Below are 17449 nucleotides of genomic sequence, written 5' to 3'. Positions count from 1 at the left end.
ATCTGAGGGAGGAGGCTGGGCCCTGGACTTCTGAATCTGAGGGAGGAGGCTGGGCCCTGGACCTCTCAGTCTGAGGGAGGAGTGCTGGAGCTTGGACACCTGGGTCTGAAGGAGGAGTGCTGGATCCTGGACCCCTGGGTCTGAGGGAGAAGTTCTGGAACCTGACGCAGGAGTGACAATGGCCTGTGCTCTCTAGTTGGAGGATCAGGGTCTGATGTCTGACCTTACCCGGGATTTAAGGATGAGTAAGAGTCTTTAAGGGCCATAGGTATCTGAAGGGCATTTCAGCCATGAGTGTCAGAGCACAGAGGAACTCCCATGGTCCAGTTCTCCATCTGGTATCAAACAGCTTGTTCAGGACTTATACTTCTAACTTCTCCCTGAGCACACCTGCCAGGTAAAAGTGAAAATCTGTTTAACAGAAGGCCACACTAAGGATAGCTGGAGCACAAGGGTGTGTGTGAGCAGACCTCATGACTGTGTCAAGTCTGGGTGGTCATGATTCCTTCTTACTTATCTTAAGGAATGCTGATGCTTCTTTTTTCTCTTCTTAGCAAACTCCTATTCAATGGCTACCACCTACAATCAAATCCCTTTCTTATAGAAGTGTCCAGAACCCCCAATAGGGACTTGGTTAGCCCACACTCAATCACCTTCCTGTCACCTTCTCCAACCTCCCCAAGTGAATGCCCTGAGGAACACACCTGTTCATTTCCACCTAGTATCTGAGGAAGTGGTTTCTGAACAGGGTATATGCTGGGTCTTCAGGATAAGGACTAGAAATTTCAAATCAGAAACGGATTTGTGAATCCGTTTAGCTCAGAACTGTGCAATTTTAGTGGCTTGAGACCAAGCTGAACTGGCAATCGCGCCCTCTGTTGACTAGAGCCTGTAACAGCACCCTCTGACCTCAAATACAATGACTCTTTGGATGCAGAATCAGAAATAGCCGCATGATGGCGATGTTGGACTATCTTCCCAGCTTTTAATTGTCCAGGGAGTTTGAATTTGCAGAGCATATTGGGCCTCCCTGGGCTCTCTCCCAAACACTTCCAAGCCTTCACCTCCTCCTGTCAGTCAAGTGGCCTCTCTCCAACCTAAGACCACCGTGCACCTCCCTGCTCACAGGGCCCCCACCAGGCCTCTCTGCTTTTGAGTTAGCCCCATAACTCAAAAGTGGTTGAGTAGTTACACGCCCTGGCTTTCCACCTGCTGTGCCCGGACATCTGTGGTGCCCTTTGCCAGTCCTCCATTGCAAGCATTCCTTCCAGCCTAACCTCTTCTCCTCACTGCTCAGGTGGGCTTGCTTGGCTGCCAATGTGTCTTCAGCCACAAAACCAAGTCAACCTTTGCGTCCTCCTCATCCCTCCTTCCCCCAGGGCTTGATGGGTTATGAGGTTTCTGTGTCCTCAGGGAGCTATCAACTTGGCACTTCTCAACCGCAGTCCAGTGGAGATGGATGTCTCAGGCTGTGGAGACCCACTGAGAGCTTTGTCAATTCCCACCACTGAGCTTGGGGTGGGGTGGAGCATTGATTTTGCTCTGAAAGCTCCCCAGGGTGCTATGAACGGGCAGTTGGGGTTCTGAGGCTGCTCATTATGGAGAGGAAGCTGAATGCTTCACAGAGGTAACTCTGCCTGAGAAATTCTTTCAGAGACCTCTACTCAGACAAAGATGGAACTCTTTTTTATTATTATTATCACTTTTTATTTTATTTTTTAAAGTAAATTTTTAATATGTGTCAGGATTGCATTATGTGCTTTAAAGATTATAATTTAATTAATCAATTATTTCTGAGTCAGGTTAGCTGGAACTCACTATATAAGACTAGACTGGCCTCAAAATAACAAAGATCTGCCTGTCCATAAAGGGGTGAGCACCACCCCTGGCTTTTATTTTTCAATTACATGTATGTGGCGTGTGTGTGTGTGTGTGTGTGTGTGTGTGTGTGTGTGTGTAAAAATGTGCACATAAGTGGGGGTGTCCATGGAGGCCAGAAGAGGGTGTCAGCTCCTCTGGAGCTGGAGTCATAGGCTGCAAACTGCCAGGCATGGGTGCTGGGAAACAAACTCCTAACTCAGGTCCTCTGCAAAAGTAGCAGGTGCTCCTAACCACTGAGTCACCTCTCCAGAATTGAGTCTGTGAAACAGAGTTGGAATTAAGAGTTTAGGGCTGAAGAGATTGCTCAGGGTTAAGAGCAAATGGCCTGGGTTGGATTCCCATCAAACACATGGCAACTCTAAATCTCCTGTGACTCCAGTTTCAGAGGATCTGATGCCTTGTGGGGCACAAGACACAATGCAGGTGAAACACTCACACACATACAATGTTAAAAGTAAATCTCTTAAAAAGAAGGAGCAGGAGGAGGAGGAGAGAAGAAGAAGGAGGAGGAGGAGGAGGAGGAGAGAAGAAGGAGGAGGAGGAGAGAAGAAGGAGGAGGAGGAGGAGAGGAGGAGGAGGAGGAGGAGAGAAGAAGAAGGAGGAGGAGGAGGAGAGAAGAAGAAGGAGGAGGAGGAGGAGAGAAGAAGAAGGAGCAGGAGGAGCAGGAGGAGGAGGAGGAGGAGGAGGAGGCGCCACTTGAGGACATGACTCAGTGGATTAAAAGTACTTGCTAGGTAAAATGAGGACCTTAGTCTGACATTCCAAAACCCACATGTGTGGAAGCTTGTGCCTGTAATCCTAGCACTTCTGTGACAAGATGGAAGGCACACACAAGAAAACCCCTGGGAACCAGAGGGGCAGCTACTCTGGATACAAGCTGGCAGACAACTCAAAGACAGCTGTCTAAGTTACTGCTCCATTGCTGTGATGAGACAATCCTAAAACCACACATTTAACTGGGGGCTGGCTTACAGCTTCACAGGGTTGGTCCACGCTCACCATGGTGGAGACACACAGGCAAGCATGGTGCTGGAGAAGCAGCTGAGAGCTTACATCCTGATCCACAGACAAAGACCACAGACAGAGAAAGACACACTGGGCCTGGTGTGGGCTTTTGAAACCTCAAGGCCCACCCCAAGTGATGCACTTTCTCCAACAAGACCATGCCTCCTCCTCCTCCTCCTAATCCTTCTCAAATACTGCCACTCCCTGGTGACTAAGCATTCAAATATATGAGCCTATGGGGACTAGATTGCCTTCTGACCTCAAACACACACGTGTCGTTACATGCAGACTTCACATGAATGCACACCCATTGTAAACATATACAAAAGTAAGATTTTTAAAATACTGTTTTTGGCTGTGTGTCTGTGCACATGAGCTCAGTCAATGCCCATGGAGAGAGAAGAGGGCACCAGACCCCCCACTTAGAGCCTTAAGTTACAGGTGGTTGTGAGTTGCCACATCCTTTGGTAGAGCAACCTGTGCTCTTAACTTCTGATCCACCTCTCCAGCCCCAAGGTGGCTTCTGATACAGAGAAATGCCTAGGGAGGGCCTATACTTCTTAAGACAGCATCACCCTCAAGTGTCTGAACTCTGGTCACATATTCAGCTGTGTTTATTTGTTATTTTTTCCAAGTTTCTTACATTACTTTGTTCAGAGGAACTTATTTTTTTCTCTTTTGCAAAATCACAAAATGCTTTCCAGGGCTCATCAGAAAAGATTACAGCTCTCAAAATAAAACCATAATCCACAGGGGAGAAAGGGGATGTTTCAATTTGCACCCATAGTTTATAGTTTTGTTTGTGAGATTCTCCAGAAAATTGCTTTTAAAATTCTTTAGAGTTTGCAGTTTACAGCTTTGAAAAAAGCATGGCCACAGATGCTTCGGACTTCCGCAAGGTTCGCTGCTATGTTAACCTTTGTATTGAAAATAGCTTTGTGGAGAAAGAATGCTGGCTTTTGTAGGCAGCCATCAGAACAAATAGGTTTTGTTCTGGGGATTTTGTGTGTGTTTGTGGTTTGTTTTTGGGTGGGAGGAAGGTGGCATGTGTGCCACAGCTCTCGCCTGGAGGTCAGAGAACAACCTGCAGGAGACGTTTTCCCTTCCACTGTGTGGGCCCGGGGTTAACGCAGGTTGTCAGGCTTGGTGGGGAGGGGAATGTCTTTCTTCACCCGCTGAGCTATCGTGCCGCCTGCAAATATGGATGGGGCTGGAATTCTTGACCCTAACTAGCGACTCACTCAGGTGAAGGCTCCTTTCCCTTTCCATGTACTTAAATTTCCCCTTTTCTACATCTGACAGTGTCAAAGGCCCAGGACAGTCAGATGTGGTGGTGGCGGCGGCGGTGGAGGTGGTGGTGGTGGTGGAGGTGGTGGAGGTGGTGGTGGAGGCGGTGGTGGTGGAGGTGGCGGCAGTGGCAGTGGAGGCGGTGGAGGAGGTGGCGGCGGCGGTGTGTAGGCTGATCATCCCAGCACTGGAAGAGGACCCGAGGCACAAGGATCACCATGTGTTTGAGGCCAGCCTGGGCTATGGAATGAGACCCTGTCTTAAAAAACAAACAACAACAACAACAAACCAACACAAACTAGAGATAGGGAGCTCACCTTTGGGGTTGAGAGGTGGCCTGGAAGACAAGCACTTTTTAGAATCCTCTAGTGAGCTGGAGCATGGCTCAGTGGTGGAGCTCCTGCCTAGAACCTTCCAGTGAAAGGCTGGGCTCTGGCTCAGTGGCAGGCCTCTTCCCTAGCATGCTCAAAGCCTTGGGTTCCATTCCCAAAGGGGAAGTGTAGTTAAAAGGGACTTGGGATTTCAAAATCCCAGAAGAAAGATGGTTGACACTTGGCCAGCAGTGGTGTCTCCAGAGCTGGCGGGTCTCCCTCCCAACCACCTAGTGGGGCAAACATCCAGGTTTATGTATGGGACTGTGCCAGCACCAGTACTGGGTTTGGAGCCTCAGGAACTGCTCAGTCCTGGGCCAGCAGGGGTGGCTGGTGACCAAGACTCTGTTCCTGTGTTCATGTCCAGGCCAGGACTGCTGACTGCCTCACACCTGTTGTCTCCTCCCCCAGTCTGCCTGCCTGCCTCCCCACCCCGTCTTCCTCACACAAGCTCTATTTACACACCTCATTGGAGCCTCCTAGTTTCTGTCTCTACCCTGTAAACTTGCCCTGTCTGTCACCCCTGCTCCCTGTCAGGACCTCTGTCTGCCACATTCTGTATGACTCCAACAGGACCAGCCGCTCCCCTCTACTTGCATGCTCTATGCACCCTCCCCCACTCCCCCCAATCTCTTCCTTTCTCAGGGTCTCTGTCCCTCTTTTCTAAGTCCCTCTCTCCTCCCCACCCCACTTCCTGTGCCTTTATTTCAGCCCAACCTTCATTTTCAGAAGACAGAAGCCCCTCCACCCCAGACTGTGCCCTGCTCCCTCAGGCTGCCCCAGAGCCTTTCGGCCTCCATCCCCAGTGCCTGGGTTCCTCTGCCACCTCATCCTCCTCTCCTTCCTGTCAATGGAACCTCAAGGCCTGGCCTAGCTGTCTCTGGATTTCCTTGCCCCCACATACATACAGCAGTGGGTTGAGGAAGCAAGTTGATGCCAGCAGAGTGAGCCCCAGAGGTCTCAGCAACACCCACACATCCCTCAGCTGCAGTCCGGGTCCCCACATGCCCAGGAACTTGAGCAGCATCAGAAGGTGGAAGGGGAACCAACAGGCGAACAGCATGGCTGCAGTGGCTCCTGGCAAACTCAGCAATGGAGGCCTCCCAGAGACCCCAGCCAGCTGGAGCTGCTCCCGCACCACACTGTGGAAGACACTCAGTACTCCCAGTGGCACCCCAAATCCAAACACCAGCTGATCAAGCACAGGGCTCCAGGCCAAGGGGTCCTGGCCATGCCTGGGGGATTCCAGGGTCATTGTCCTGTTGAAAGGGTCACTCCAGCCATTTCCATCCCTCAAAGTTCCCAAGGCTCTCCCAGCCAGGCCCAGCAGAAGGATCCAGAATGCACCAGCACAGATAACTATTTGGCGAACTACACAATGACCCAGTGCCCAGGATGGTTGAAGCAAGGAGGTACAGCGGTCAGCAGCCACATGAGTCAGCAGTCGGCCGCTGGTACTGAAAGCCAAGAAGGCCGGACATGGATCCCGGGGGCAGAGGATGAGGCCCATGGGCTGGCCGCTGTGGGACCAGGTGAGGCTGAGAGGCAGGAGCCCCAGGAAGACGATGTCAGCTATGAGCTGGGAGCCAAACCAGGCTGCAGACAGAGGGGTAAGAAGGAAGGATCCTCTAGCCTGGGCCAGCAGGCTGTGGCTGGCCATGTCCAGGAGATAAGAGACAATTGTCACCAGAGAGTAGAGGAGAAAGAGAATTGCCCAGGGCAGGTACAGAGTCCCCAGAGGTGCTGGTTGCTGCATCTCCGCAGAGTCCTCCTCCATGGCTGGCTGTATGGGGCTAGACAGAGACAAAGCCTCCACATCAGAGCTCACACATAGCCCTGCCCCACTGTCCCAGCCCCTGGATCTGTGCCTCAGGGCCAGTCCCAGTGCTCCCAGAACCCTGGTGCCATTCTCTCTTCCTTTGTTCCTGTGACCTGTCACCAGTCTCCCATCTTGACAAACACACCTCCACCATCCTGACCCAGCTCAGCCCTCACCCTCCTCTGCAATGACCCGAGTCTGTCCTGGTAAGCAGGGACAAGCAGGGCTGACGTCTGCACCCTCCACTGCGCTATACTTTCTATGTTTGCCCGGTGTGCCTGTGTGAAGTCCCAGCTCCTGAGTCTAAGGGGATTATCCTACCGGGCCTTCCCCTTCTCACCTATGACCCCCTCCTGTCTGACCCTCGCTCTCCAGCCCCCCCTTCTTCCCTACCTCCTCCCTCCATTCTGAAGAACACAGACACTTCAAGTTCAAGGCCCACCCCAGAGATTATGGATGAAAAGCCCCACCAAGGCCATGAGGAGGATTCAAGACATGAACCCTGTCCCATCCCTCAGTCCTCTGACCTTTTGGGTGTCAGCTCAGGTTTTAGACCCAGGTCCTACCACCACTCACCCCCGCCCCCATCCCCTCATGCCCTGAGCTCACCAGTCAGTGGGTGTGGGGTGTCTCCAGGATACCCAAGCAGCATCTGGTGGTCTGGTCTTCTCTTGACCCAAAGTTTAAATGCATGATGAGCTCACAAATAAAAAAGGGAGTCAGACCTGCTTGGAAACCAGAGAGACCACCCAGCCAGACTGAGTCTGGGCCTCAGTTCCCCACTCTGAGAACGGAAGGAATGGCTTGTCCATCTGAGTACCGCCAGGCAGGGTCAGAACCCTCAGGGTCTGTGTGCTGTGACGCTGCTGTCCACCTCACCAGCTGCCTGGGCACCACTTCCCTTGCTCCTGCACTGTAGTTCCTAGAATAAGCCACGCGCGCATGCACACGCACACACACACACACACACACACACACACACACACACACACACCCTGTCCCTGCTGTCTTAACATTCTGGTGTATCTGGCTTCATCTTGTCACCATACTCCTGTTCACCCTTCAAACCTCATTGGGTACCCCCTTCTTGAGAAGCCCTTCTCTGGCTATCACTTATTTTATCAGGATGGGAGAGTGTCACTGTCCTTGAGTGCAGGGTCCATGAAGATAAAGGTCTATTCAAGAGTGAGTTCCAGCCACACCTTGAGTAAGGAGCTAGCTAGCTACTCTGTGCAGGGCTACATTTTTGGGTTTATTTTTTATTTTATGCATATAGGCATTTGGCCTGCATCCATGTCTATGTCCCATGTGTGGGAATGCCTGTGGAGGCAAGAAAAATGTGGCAGTTTCCCTAGAACTGGGGTTACTGAAGTCTGTGAGCCACCTTGTGGGAGCTTGGAACTGAACCTGGGTCTTTCAGGAGAGCAGCCCATGCTCTTAACTTCTGAGCCATCTCTCCAGCTCCACGTACTATGATCTTAAAAACACCTGGACTATGTGAGACTTGGGTGAATACAGTTGGTGAGGCACTGACCTAGCTAGCAGAAAGCCCTGGGTCCCAGGGCTTAGTGACACAGGCCTGCAATCCCAGAATTTTGGAGATGGAGACCGGAAGATCAGAAGTTCAAGGTCATCCTCACCTGTATAGCAACTGTGAGGCCAGCCTGAGCAGCATAAGAACCTGTCAAAACAAACAAAAGACAAGATGGCTTAGCAGGTAAAGATAGTTGTCACAAAACGCAGCAGTCTAGGTTTGATCCCGGGAAGTCACAAGTTGTTCTCCGACCTTCACACAAATATGAAATGCTTTTACACCCCCAAGTAAACAACGCAATTTTTAAGTTTAAAATTTGATTTTTTGTTTATAAGTGTTTTACCTGCCTATAAATCTCTGCATCACATGAGTAGCTAAAAAGGGAAGCCTGGAGAGTATGGCTAGGCTGCAGTGGGAGGGCCAGTGGTGTTGGGGAAGAGGAAGTGGGTGGCAGGTTAAGCTAGGCTTTGTCTTGGGGTTGCTGTGGGAAGTGGGGGAGGGGGACAAGGAAGGAGAAGGGGGTGTGGGATTGAGCCTGCAGTCAGCTCCCACCTCAGCCCTGCACTCCCCACTCTGCCCATCAACTCTTCGCCAAGCTCCTAGTTTGGGCCTTCCACCGAAGGCTACCTCCTCTGCCCCTTGGTCCAGCTCTATGTCCCGTTCTGCTCGCCCACTCGGGGGCCCTAGAAGCATCTTTTTGCCACCTCCCCCGATCCTCTCCTGCTCCCAGACCTCACATAGCTTCCAGAACCCTGAGACAAATCCCAACCCCTGCCTGACCCATCACAGAGACCTCTTCCAGCCCTAGCTGCCCCAGCCCCTCCTCTGGACCCTGGCTTGGCTTTGGGGCTGATCTCAGTGCCCAGGGGCTAAACCTCCAGGGATGATGATGGTAATCTGCACACAGGAGGCCACAGGGGACTGTGTCCTCTCCTTTTCCTCTTCCATTCTTTCTTTCTTCTTTTCAGTACTGCAGTGGGTGTGGAACAGATTGCCCGTGCACACTCCCAGCTTATTCTATTGCTGAGCCATACCACCAGGCCCTCACGACGGATTCTGGGCAGGCCTCTAATGCTGAGACACACTCCTAGTTGTTTTTTGTTCTTAAAACAATAACACTAAGTTAAGTTGCCCAGAACAGCATTGAACTCAGAATCCTCCCGCCTTCAGGTAAGTAGAATGTCAGGCTGTCCTAGCCGGAGGCCCCATTTTCAAAGCCTGTGTTGTCAGTCCTGTAGACCCCAAACTCGAACGAGTGTGGAGCACAGCCTCAATCACCACTGTTATGGGTGTGACCGGGGGTCATAGACAAGAATGAGAATCAGAATTCACACCTGGTGTGGGAGGACAGCTCATACAGGATCCCTGGGTCTTGAGGTCGAATCCTGCCTGGGCAGTGGGCCTGCCAGACCTTCCGAACAGCCACAGGATGAGAAAACTCAGGCTCGGAGGGAACAGCCATACGCCCGCACCTGTTCTTAGAGCAGGTTCCACGCTGGGTGGGGGCATGTCAGGGGGCGAAGAGCTCGTGACAGCTATTTCCCAACATGGTGACAGACTGTCTTCTATGGCTGGGAAGATAAAGCCAGCCCAGATTGGGGACTCTGCCTCCCTTGCCACCTTCCAGGAGAGACACAGGCAGCGATTATGAGCGAAACTTTCCTCTGTGAGGAACTGGCTTCCACGCTGTGTGCTGTAAGCTCCAGGAGCTTCAATCCACAGGGGAGGGGCCTGTGTACCTACTGTGTGCTAGGTCAGTGCTTGTTGGAAAAGGAGAATGAACAGTCTGGTCTACAGAGTGTGTTCCATGGCAGCCAGAGCTGTTACACAGAGAAACTCTGTCTTGGAAAAAACAAGGAAAAGGAAAAGGAAAGAGAAGTTACAGGTTCTCAAGTGCAGTGATGGGCCCTCTGGGTGAATCAGCCACACCCCAAGACATTAGCTCCTTCAGCAGTCCTCAGGCCCTTCCCTCAAATATTAGCACCGCCCCTAAGATATTGGCCCCTCCCCATTGCCCACCCATTTACCTGACAGGTGCCCTATGAACTTGATTCTGTGCATTAATGGAGTCACACCCATCAAGCCCTGACCCCATCACTTTCTTACTATGTGATCCTCAGTAAGTGACTTCATCTCTCTGAGCTAAATGCATACAGATGTCTGTCTGGGACTTTGGATGCAGTGAGCACCTTTGAGCACCATCACCTGACAAAGTAGTCATTTTCACATGGGATCTTTTTAGAGTAGTTCCAGTCCAGTGCACAGAGGGCAGCCTGCTGTCCCCAGGGAGGTCCCTGTGACTTCTGCAAACACAGAGGCTAAGCTTCTCATCAGGAAGCCTGCTCAGGATCCCACCCTCCCTTCCAGAGGAAGGCAGATCCAAGACTGACAGGGTGGCTCATCAGGGAGAGGCCCATAGGAACCAAGGGAGTGGGAACAGTGAGAACTGAGGAATAGGAACAGTGAGAACTGAGGAGTGGGAACAGTGAGAACTGAGGAGTGGGAACAGTGAGAACTGAGGAGTGGGAACAGTGAGAACTGAGGGAGTGGGAACAGTGAGAACTGAGGGAGTGGGAACAGTGAGAACTGAGGAGTGGGAACAGTGAGAACTGAGAAAGTGAAAACTGAGGAGTGGGAACAGTGAGAACTGAGGAGTGGGAACAGTGAGAACTGAGGAGTGGGAACAGTGAGAACTGAGAAAGTGAGAACTGAGGAGTGGGAACAGTGAGAACTGAGGAGTGGGAACAGTGAGAACTGAGAAAGTGAGAACTGAGGAGTGGGAACAGTGAGAACTGAGGGAATGGGAACACTGAGAACTGAGGGAGTGGGAACAGTGAGAACTGAGGAGTGGGAACAGTGAGAACTGAGGAGTGGGAACACTGAGAACTGAGGAGTGGGAACAGTGAGAACTGAGGAGTGGGAACACTGAGAACTGAGGGAGTGGGAATAGTGAGAACTGAGGGAGTGGGAACAGTGAGAACTGAGGAGTGGGAACAGTGAGAACTGAGAAAGTGAGAACTGAGGAGTGGGAACAGTGAGAACTGAGGAGTGGTAACAGTGAGAACTGAGAAAGTGAGAACTGAGGAGTGGGAACAGTGAGAACTGAGAAAGTGAGAACTGAGGAGTGGGAACAGTGAGAACTGAGGGAATGGGAACACTGAGAACTGAGGGAGTGGGAACAGTGAGAACTGAGGAGTGGGAACAGTGAGAACTGAGGAGTGGGAACACTGAGAACTGAGGAGTGGGAACAGTGAGAACTGAGGAGTGGGAACACTGAGAACTGAGGGAGTGGGAATAGTGAGAACTGAGGGAGTGGGAACAGTGAGAACTGAGGAGTGGGAACAGTGAGAACTGAGGAGTGGGAACAGTGAGAACTGAGGAGTGGGAACAGTGAGAACTAAGGGAGAGGGAACAGTGAGAACTGAGGGAGTGGGAACAGTGAGAACTGAGGAGCGGGAACAGTGAGAACTGAGGAGTGGGAACAGTGAGAACTGAGGGAGTGGGAACAGTGAGAACTGAGGAGTGGTAACTGAGAACTGAGAAAGTGAGAACTGAGGAGTGGGAACAGTGAGAACTAAGGGAGTGAGAACCATGAGAACTTTGGGAAATGAGAAAGCCTGGGAGTGGGCCCTGGGACCTGAGGAAACTATGGGAACGTAGGAAGTGAGAGAACCCTGAGAATGGGCCTATAGGTGTCAGACTATACTGGACTCACCCTGTACCTGGTTTCCACCTCAGCAGCACCCTTGTTTCCCAGGCTCACTAGGTAAAAACCCATTTTCCTCCATCCACACTCTTTCAACTTTGGTGCATGTAGAAACGGAGAGGCAGGAGAGACAGTGGGGCATGGTGTTGCATACCTGATTCCAACATTTCAGAGGTAGAGGCAGAAGGATCAGTGGTTCAAGGCTAGTCACAGCCACATAGTGATGTTGGGGCTAGCCTGAAGTACATGAGACCCTGTCCCAAGACAAGAGAGCTGAAGACAAAGGAGGCGTGTGAGCAAGAACAAGCAGAGTCGGTTTCTCACCAAGACTCTGCCCTCCTCAGCTTCTGTCAGGGGCTCCTTTCAACTTGTCCTGCATTTATTTTATGGATCTTTTTTTTTTTTCTTGAATCACTTGCTAATTTCCTTTTGGACCTTGTTTTCTCCTCCTGAGATTTAAATCTACAGTTCCTCCTCTGAGCATGACTTTGATGGTTCCAAGTGAAGTGAATATCCTCAGAGCACGGGAACTCTTTTAAAGGGCATTCTGCAGCATCCAAGGATGACAAAGTCCTTCCCCTTTCTTTCAAAAAGTAAAAAAACAAAACAAAACAAAAAAAGATTTACTTTTATGTGTAAATTAAAAATAACTAGCACGGCTGTTTTGCCTGTAAGCCCCTCAAAGCATGGGAGTGGCCAGCCCCCCCCCCCCACCCCTGAGGATATTCTAACAGCTGGACCCAGTTGAGATGCAGGCAACTAAGCTCTGCCCTACAGAGTGAAAAGCCCAAGATCAGATCACAAAATCCCACCAATCCCAGGCCACCCCGGAAAGCTCTGCCCACACCCCCAAGAAACCCTATATAAAGCTTGCCTCCCACTCAGTTCCTTACTGCTTCTCTCTCAAGCAGAGGCAGCCTCCCTCTGGTGTCTTTACTAATAAATCTCTTGTGTAAGTTTTGCTGTGCTGTGTGACTTTGTGGTATTCCTTGGCTCTGTCTGTCAGGATACTTTTCCCCTCATGTGTATCTGTGCACTGTGTGCACATAGTGCTCTCAGAAGCCAGAATAGGGTGTCGGATCCCCTGGAACTGGAGGTACAGGTGGCTGTAAGCTGACATGTGGAGCTTGGGGTCCAACTGGAGGCCTCTGGAAGAGCAGCCAGTCACTCTTAACCACTGCTCTCTCTCCTGCTCCTCTTTCTTTGTTTTTGTGTGAGTGTGTGTGTCTGTGCAGAGGTATGTGCATGTGAGTGCCGTGCCCACAGGGGTCAGACGAGGGCATCAGAACATCTGAAGCTGGAGTTACAGGCAGCTGAGAGCCTCCTGGTGTGAACTGTGGAGTGATACTGTGATTATTCAGGTGAAATGTCCTTGTTCTCAGATGAGACTGCAGGATTTACAGATAAATATCATGATCCACACTTATATGCAGGCTTTCAGGAGACTCAGGAAACTTCCTGTAATAGACTATCTTATCGTCTTGGTTTTTTTTTCTGATTCTTTTTTGTTTGCTTTGCTTTTTTTTTTTTTGTTTAAGTTTTTAAATTAGCAGATATTAATTGCTGTGGGATGTTCTGTATGTCAAATGTGTTGCTCTGATTGGTTAAAATAAATAAAGTGCTGATTGGCCAGTAGCCAGACAGGAAGGAGAATTCTGGGAAGTGAAGGCTGGGTCTGGGAGACACTGCCAGCTGCCGCCATGACAAGCGAGATGTAAAGTACTGATAAGCCACAAGCCATGTGACAACTTATAGACTAACAGAAATGGGTTAATTTGAGATATAAGAACTAGATAGCAAGAGCAAGAAGCCTGCCACGGCCATGCAGTTTATAAGAAATGTAAGTGTCTGAGTGATTATTTTATAAGTGGGTTGTGGGACTGCGGGGGCTTGGTGGCACCTGAAGAGAAGCTCTCAAGCTACAAATGGTGCCCAAGAGTGTTGGCAAGAGTTTCCACCTAAAACCTGACAAAAAAGATTCTAAAACAGAGCTAAAAACAGCTTCCTAGTTGTCTCTCTCAAGTTAGTGGCAGCCTGCCGGTTTGAGCTACTATGGCGGGTTCCTGGCATGTGCGTCTGACCTGCAGTGTGGCGGGAATGAGGAGTATGTGCATGTGAGTGCTGTGCCTACAGGGGTCAGAAGAGGGCATCAGAACATCTGAAGCTGGAGTTACAGGCAGCTGAGAGCCAGCCTCCTGGTGTGAACTGTGGAGTGAACAAGTGGCACTTTACTCTACTGCCTGGTGGATTTAGCCTTTGCTGGTTTCTGGGCTATGTGCTGCTTTGATAGAACTGCTTCTGATAGTTGATGGTACACATGGCTCCAGACCCAGAGCTGGCAGTAAACTGTACCACCACCACTTTGGAAAGCTGAGGTGGGCGGAGCCAGCAGCCACAGCAGCGGTTCAGTCTTAAAAAGATGGATATTACACAGAGAATCTGGTTTGTGTTGTCTTTGGGATTTTTAACTACAGAAAAAGATTTGATCATAAAAGCTGTTGAGTTAAACAAATATGTAAATTTTAAAGACACCTTGAATTCAAAATTTGGATATAAGGATATGTTGCTTTGGAAAAGAGTCTCTGCTTTTGTTTCCACAGAAAGCCAGAGGCTGTGGATTTGTTCCAGATTAAGATAATCAGGTTTGATCAGCCAAGACCACCTGAAAGGTCTCCAATGACACAATGGCCCAGATGATCCAACATCCAGAATGGTTTCAAGGCAACTGGCTCAGAGGTTTGTCCTCACGGACTACTCCATAATCCTAAAATTTTCTTTGTGTCCCCATAAGTTACAGCGCCCCACTCCAGCAGGAAGTAGTAAGAGAAACTACGCCCAATTTCCCAAATTATCAAGCTGGCTTTGGAGATGGAATTGACTCACTCCTTCTCTAAACCCAGGCATATTGCTAAAAGAAAAGGTTAAGAGATTCTTGTGTCCCAAATCAGAAGAGCCCTCTGGTGTGGGACAGAGAAAAACCAATATTTTTATTTAAATCAGGTTAATTATAAATGTGATCTCTTTCTAAAGAATAAAAAAAGGGGGGGGCATATGATATAGATATAATAATCTGAAAGGGTAGATTAATGAACTTACTTTTAAAGAACAACAACTTTTTTAAAATGTCTTACATTGGTATAGATTTTAGTCTATTGATACAAATTTAAAGTTAATTTTGTTATACTGTATATTTATTTCTACTCTCATTTGAGGTATTATGTTTATGCAACTCATTTAGATTGTAATGGATAATTAAGAAATACAGATCAATTAGTCTTCTATGATAGTCAAACTTATAGTCATGTTAAGTTTTCTAGGTATACATAGATATTTTTCAGATAGACAGGTAATCTTCAAACACTTCAAAGGTCTACAGAATATGGCATTTTAAATGTTTTTTAAATTTAGACTTTCTGGACAGTGAGACATATCTGCTCCTGGCAGCACTGATTTACTTCAGAGAGGAGGATGGGCATTGAAGACACTTCATATGGAGTTTATCTTCACCTTGGCAAAAATAGCCATTTGGGCAAGAAACTGTTCTTGCCTGGACTGCTTGATCAACTAAACATGCAGGACCCATAAAAAGGTGACCACTGAACTTTGCTTGACAAAATGGTCCTTCAGGTTCCTGCTTCACAGAAGAAACTGCCAGACATTCTACAGAACACTGAGAGAAATGACCAAGAGACTCTAACCCTGTGGGCTGAAGACAGATGCCCCAACTTTACAAAGAAACATTAGGTGACTGTCCAGGCTGCCAGCTGTCTCTGTCTACCCTACAAGACTCCCGAAAGTTGCTTACATCCTTCTCCTAGTTCTCAGGTAATATTATGTCCTTCTGAGGTCTTTGATGTGGTTGAAGACTAGATAATATAATTTTCCTTAGTTATGATAAAAGATAAGTTAGATATAAAACCTTAGACTTACAAAACAAATATAAGATAGGATATCTTCTTTAATATTGTAACTGTAATTCTTGCTTGATAATTGTTTTGTTATCTGAAATTTTACTATATAAAAGTTAAAACCTTGCTTTTTGAAAAAAAGAAAAGGGGAAGTGCTGTGGGATGTTATGTATGTCAAATGTGTTGCTCTGATTGGTTAAAATAAATAAAGTGCTGGTTGGCCAGTAGCCAGGCAGGAAGGATAGGGTAGGCGGGACAAGGAGGAGGAGAATTCTGGAAAGTAAAGGCTGGGGCAGGGAGACACCACCAGCCACCGCCATGACAAATGAGATATAAGGTACTGATAAGCCACGAGCCACGTGGCAACTTATTGACTAACAGAAATGGGTTAATTTAAGATATAAGAACTAGATACCAAGAAGCCTGCCATGGCCATGCAATTTATAAGAAGTGTCTGGTGTAAGTGGGTTGTGGGACCATGGGGGCTTGGTGGCACCTGGAGAGAAGCTCTCCAGCTACAGTTAATTGCACAAAATAGTAAGTTTTGCTATGACACATTCTTTCATGTTTAATGTCTAATCATATCCGTCCCTGTCTCTCTCTTGTCCTCACCCACTCCTACTGAATCCTTTTCTTTCCCAACTAGTCCTTGTTGTATGGCATTCATTATTCCTGGGGAGATATAAACAAACATCCACTCACCCTAAATGAGGGACTGATGACACCCCAAAGAACAGACGCCACAAAAAGTCCATCTTGGTGAACCGATGAGTGTTATTGGGGCTACTTACAGGGATATGGGTGAGGGTTAAATACAGGAGCAGAAATGACTCAAAGACAGCTTACTTTGACAAAGTCCATCCCAGCACAGGTAACAAAATCTGGGACCCTGAGCACACTGCAGTCTGTAGACAGCTCAACAGGTTAGAGGGTGTCTCTCCCGGGCAGCTCAGTTGGTCTGAGAGTTTCTTTCAGCAGTCCTAAATGCTTATGTGTACTTGGGGAGGGAGGAGCCTAGTGAATCTGGTCAGTTTCAGGGACTTCCTGAAGCCTTTGAGTTGTTTACTTCCTAGATTAAGGAGCTTCCCTCCAAAATGGAAGGTTTTTAATCTCAGAAGAAATTTGCTACACGACAATCCTCTGTGGTTTAATTTTGGTTGTTATGCATCTGGAGTGAGATGGCTGCCCAAGGAAAGGTGCTTGCTTGCCAAAAGGTACCTGATGCCTTGAATTAGATTCCCCAAGCCCCACATGGTGGAAATAGAGAGTCAACACCAGAAAAATTGTTTTCTGACTTCTACATGTATGCCATAGCATGTACATATGTGTGCATGTGCATGCGCGTGCATGCACACACACGTACACACACATGAGGGGGGTACTCCTGAGGTTGATCCGTGATAGTGTAGGGTCATCTTGAGCTAGACTTTGCAATCTCACTCCTCAGCCTGGGCGTCAGCATCCCAGGACCTCTTGTGGACACAGAAGCATCTTACACAGCTACTGTGGCACAGGGCACAAAATGGCTGTTCTGCTCCCTCTGTGCAATGTCACTTTGCAGATCTTCTCCTGGAGAGGCAAGGCCTGTCCTTCATGCCTGGATTCTGCAGTGTCTCACTTGTAAGCCCCTCTTCTAGGGGGCCTGGGAGATGCTCAGTCACTGCAATATGGCCCTGTAAAGCACGAGGGCCTGATTCAATCTCTGGAACCCACATTAAAAGCTCAGATGTGATTTTGCACACTTGTAAAATCTGGTGCTAGCAGAGGTCAGAAGAGGGTGCCGGATGCTCTGCAAGTGAAGTTATGGATCGTTGTAAATTATATGGGTGCTGGGAATCAAACTTGGATCTACTGGAAGAGCAACAAGTACTCTAAACTGCTGAGCCATCTCGCCAGCCCTGTGTGGGTTTCATAGTTTAATACCTTTAAACTTGAAAG

General features: G+C 48.9%; 1 protein-coding gene across 1 annotated transcript; it reads right to left on the bottom strand.

Moving 5' to 3' along the window:
* Nucleotides 1–5214: 5214 nt before the first annotated feature.
* On the bottom strand, nucleotides 5215–9359 carry Gpr32 (G protein-coupled receptor 32; the record flags this gene model as incomplete). Its single annotated transcript, XM_036199555.1, is given in 6 exon segments — nucleotides 5215–5289; nucleotides 5291–5355; nucleotides 5358–6327; nucleotides 8450–8649; nucleotides 8773–8867; nucleotides 9232–9359. Coding segments are annotated over 6 exon segments (1533 nt in total), but the record flags the coding sequence as incomplete, so codon positions are not given.
* Nucleotides 9360–17449: the final 8090 nt, after the last annotated feature.

The sequence above is a fragment of the Onychomys torridus genome, chromosome 1 (assembly GCF_903995425.1).
Source record: "Onychomys torridus chromosome 1, mOncTor1.1, whole genome shotgun sequence".
In the NCBI taxonomy this organism is placed as follows: domain Eukaryota; kingdom Metazoa; phylum Chordata; class Mammalia; order Rodentia; family Cricetidae; genus Onychomys; species Onychomys torridus.
The sequence above is the reverse complement of the archived record's forward strand: the minus strand, read 5'-3'. Positions and strand labels throughout refer to the sequence as shown.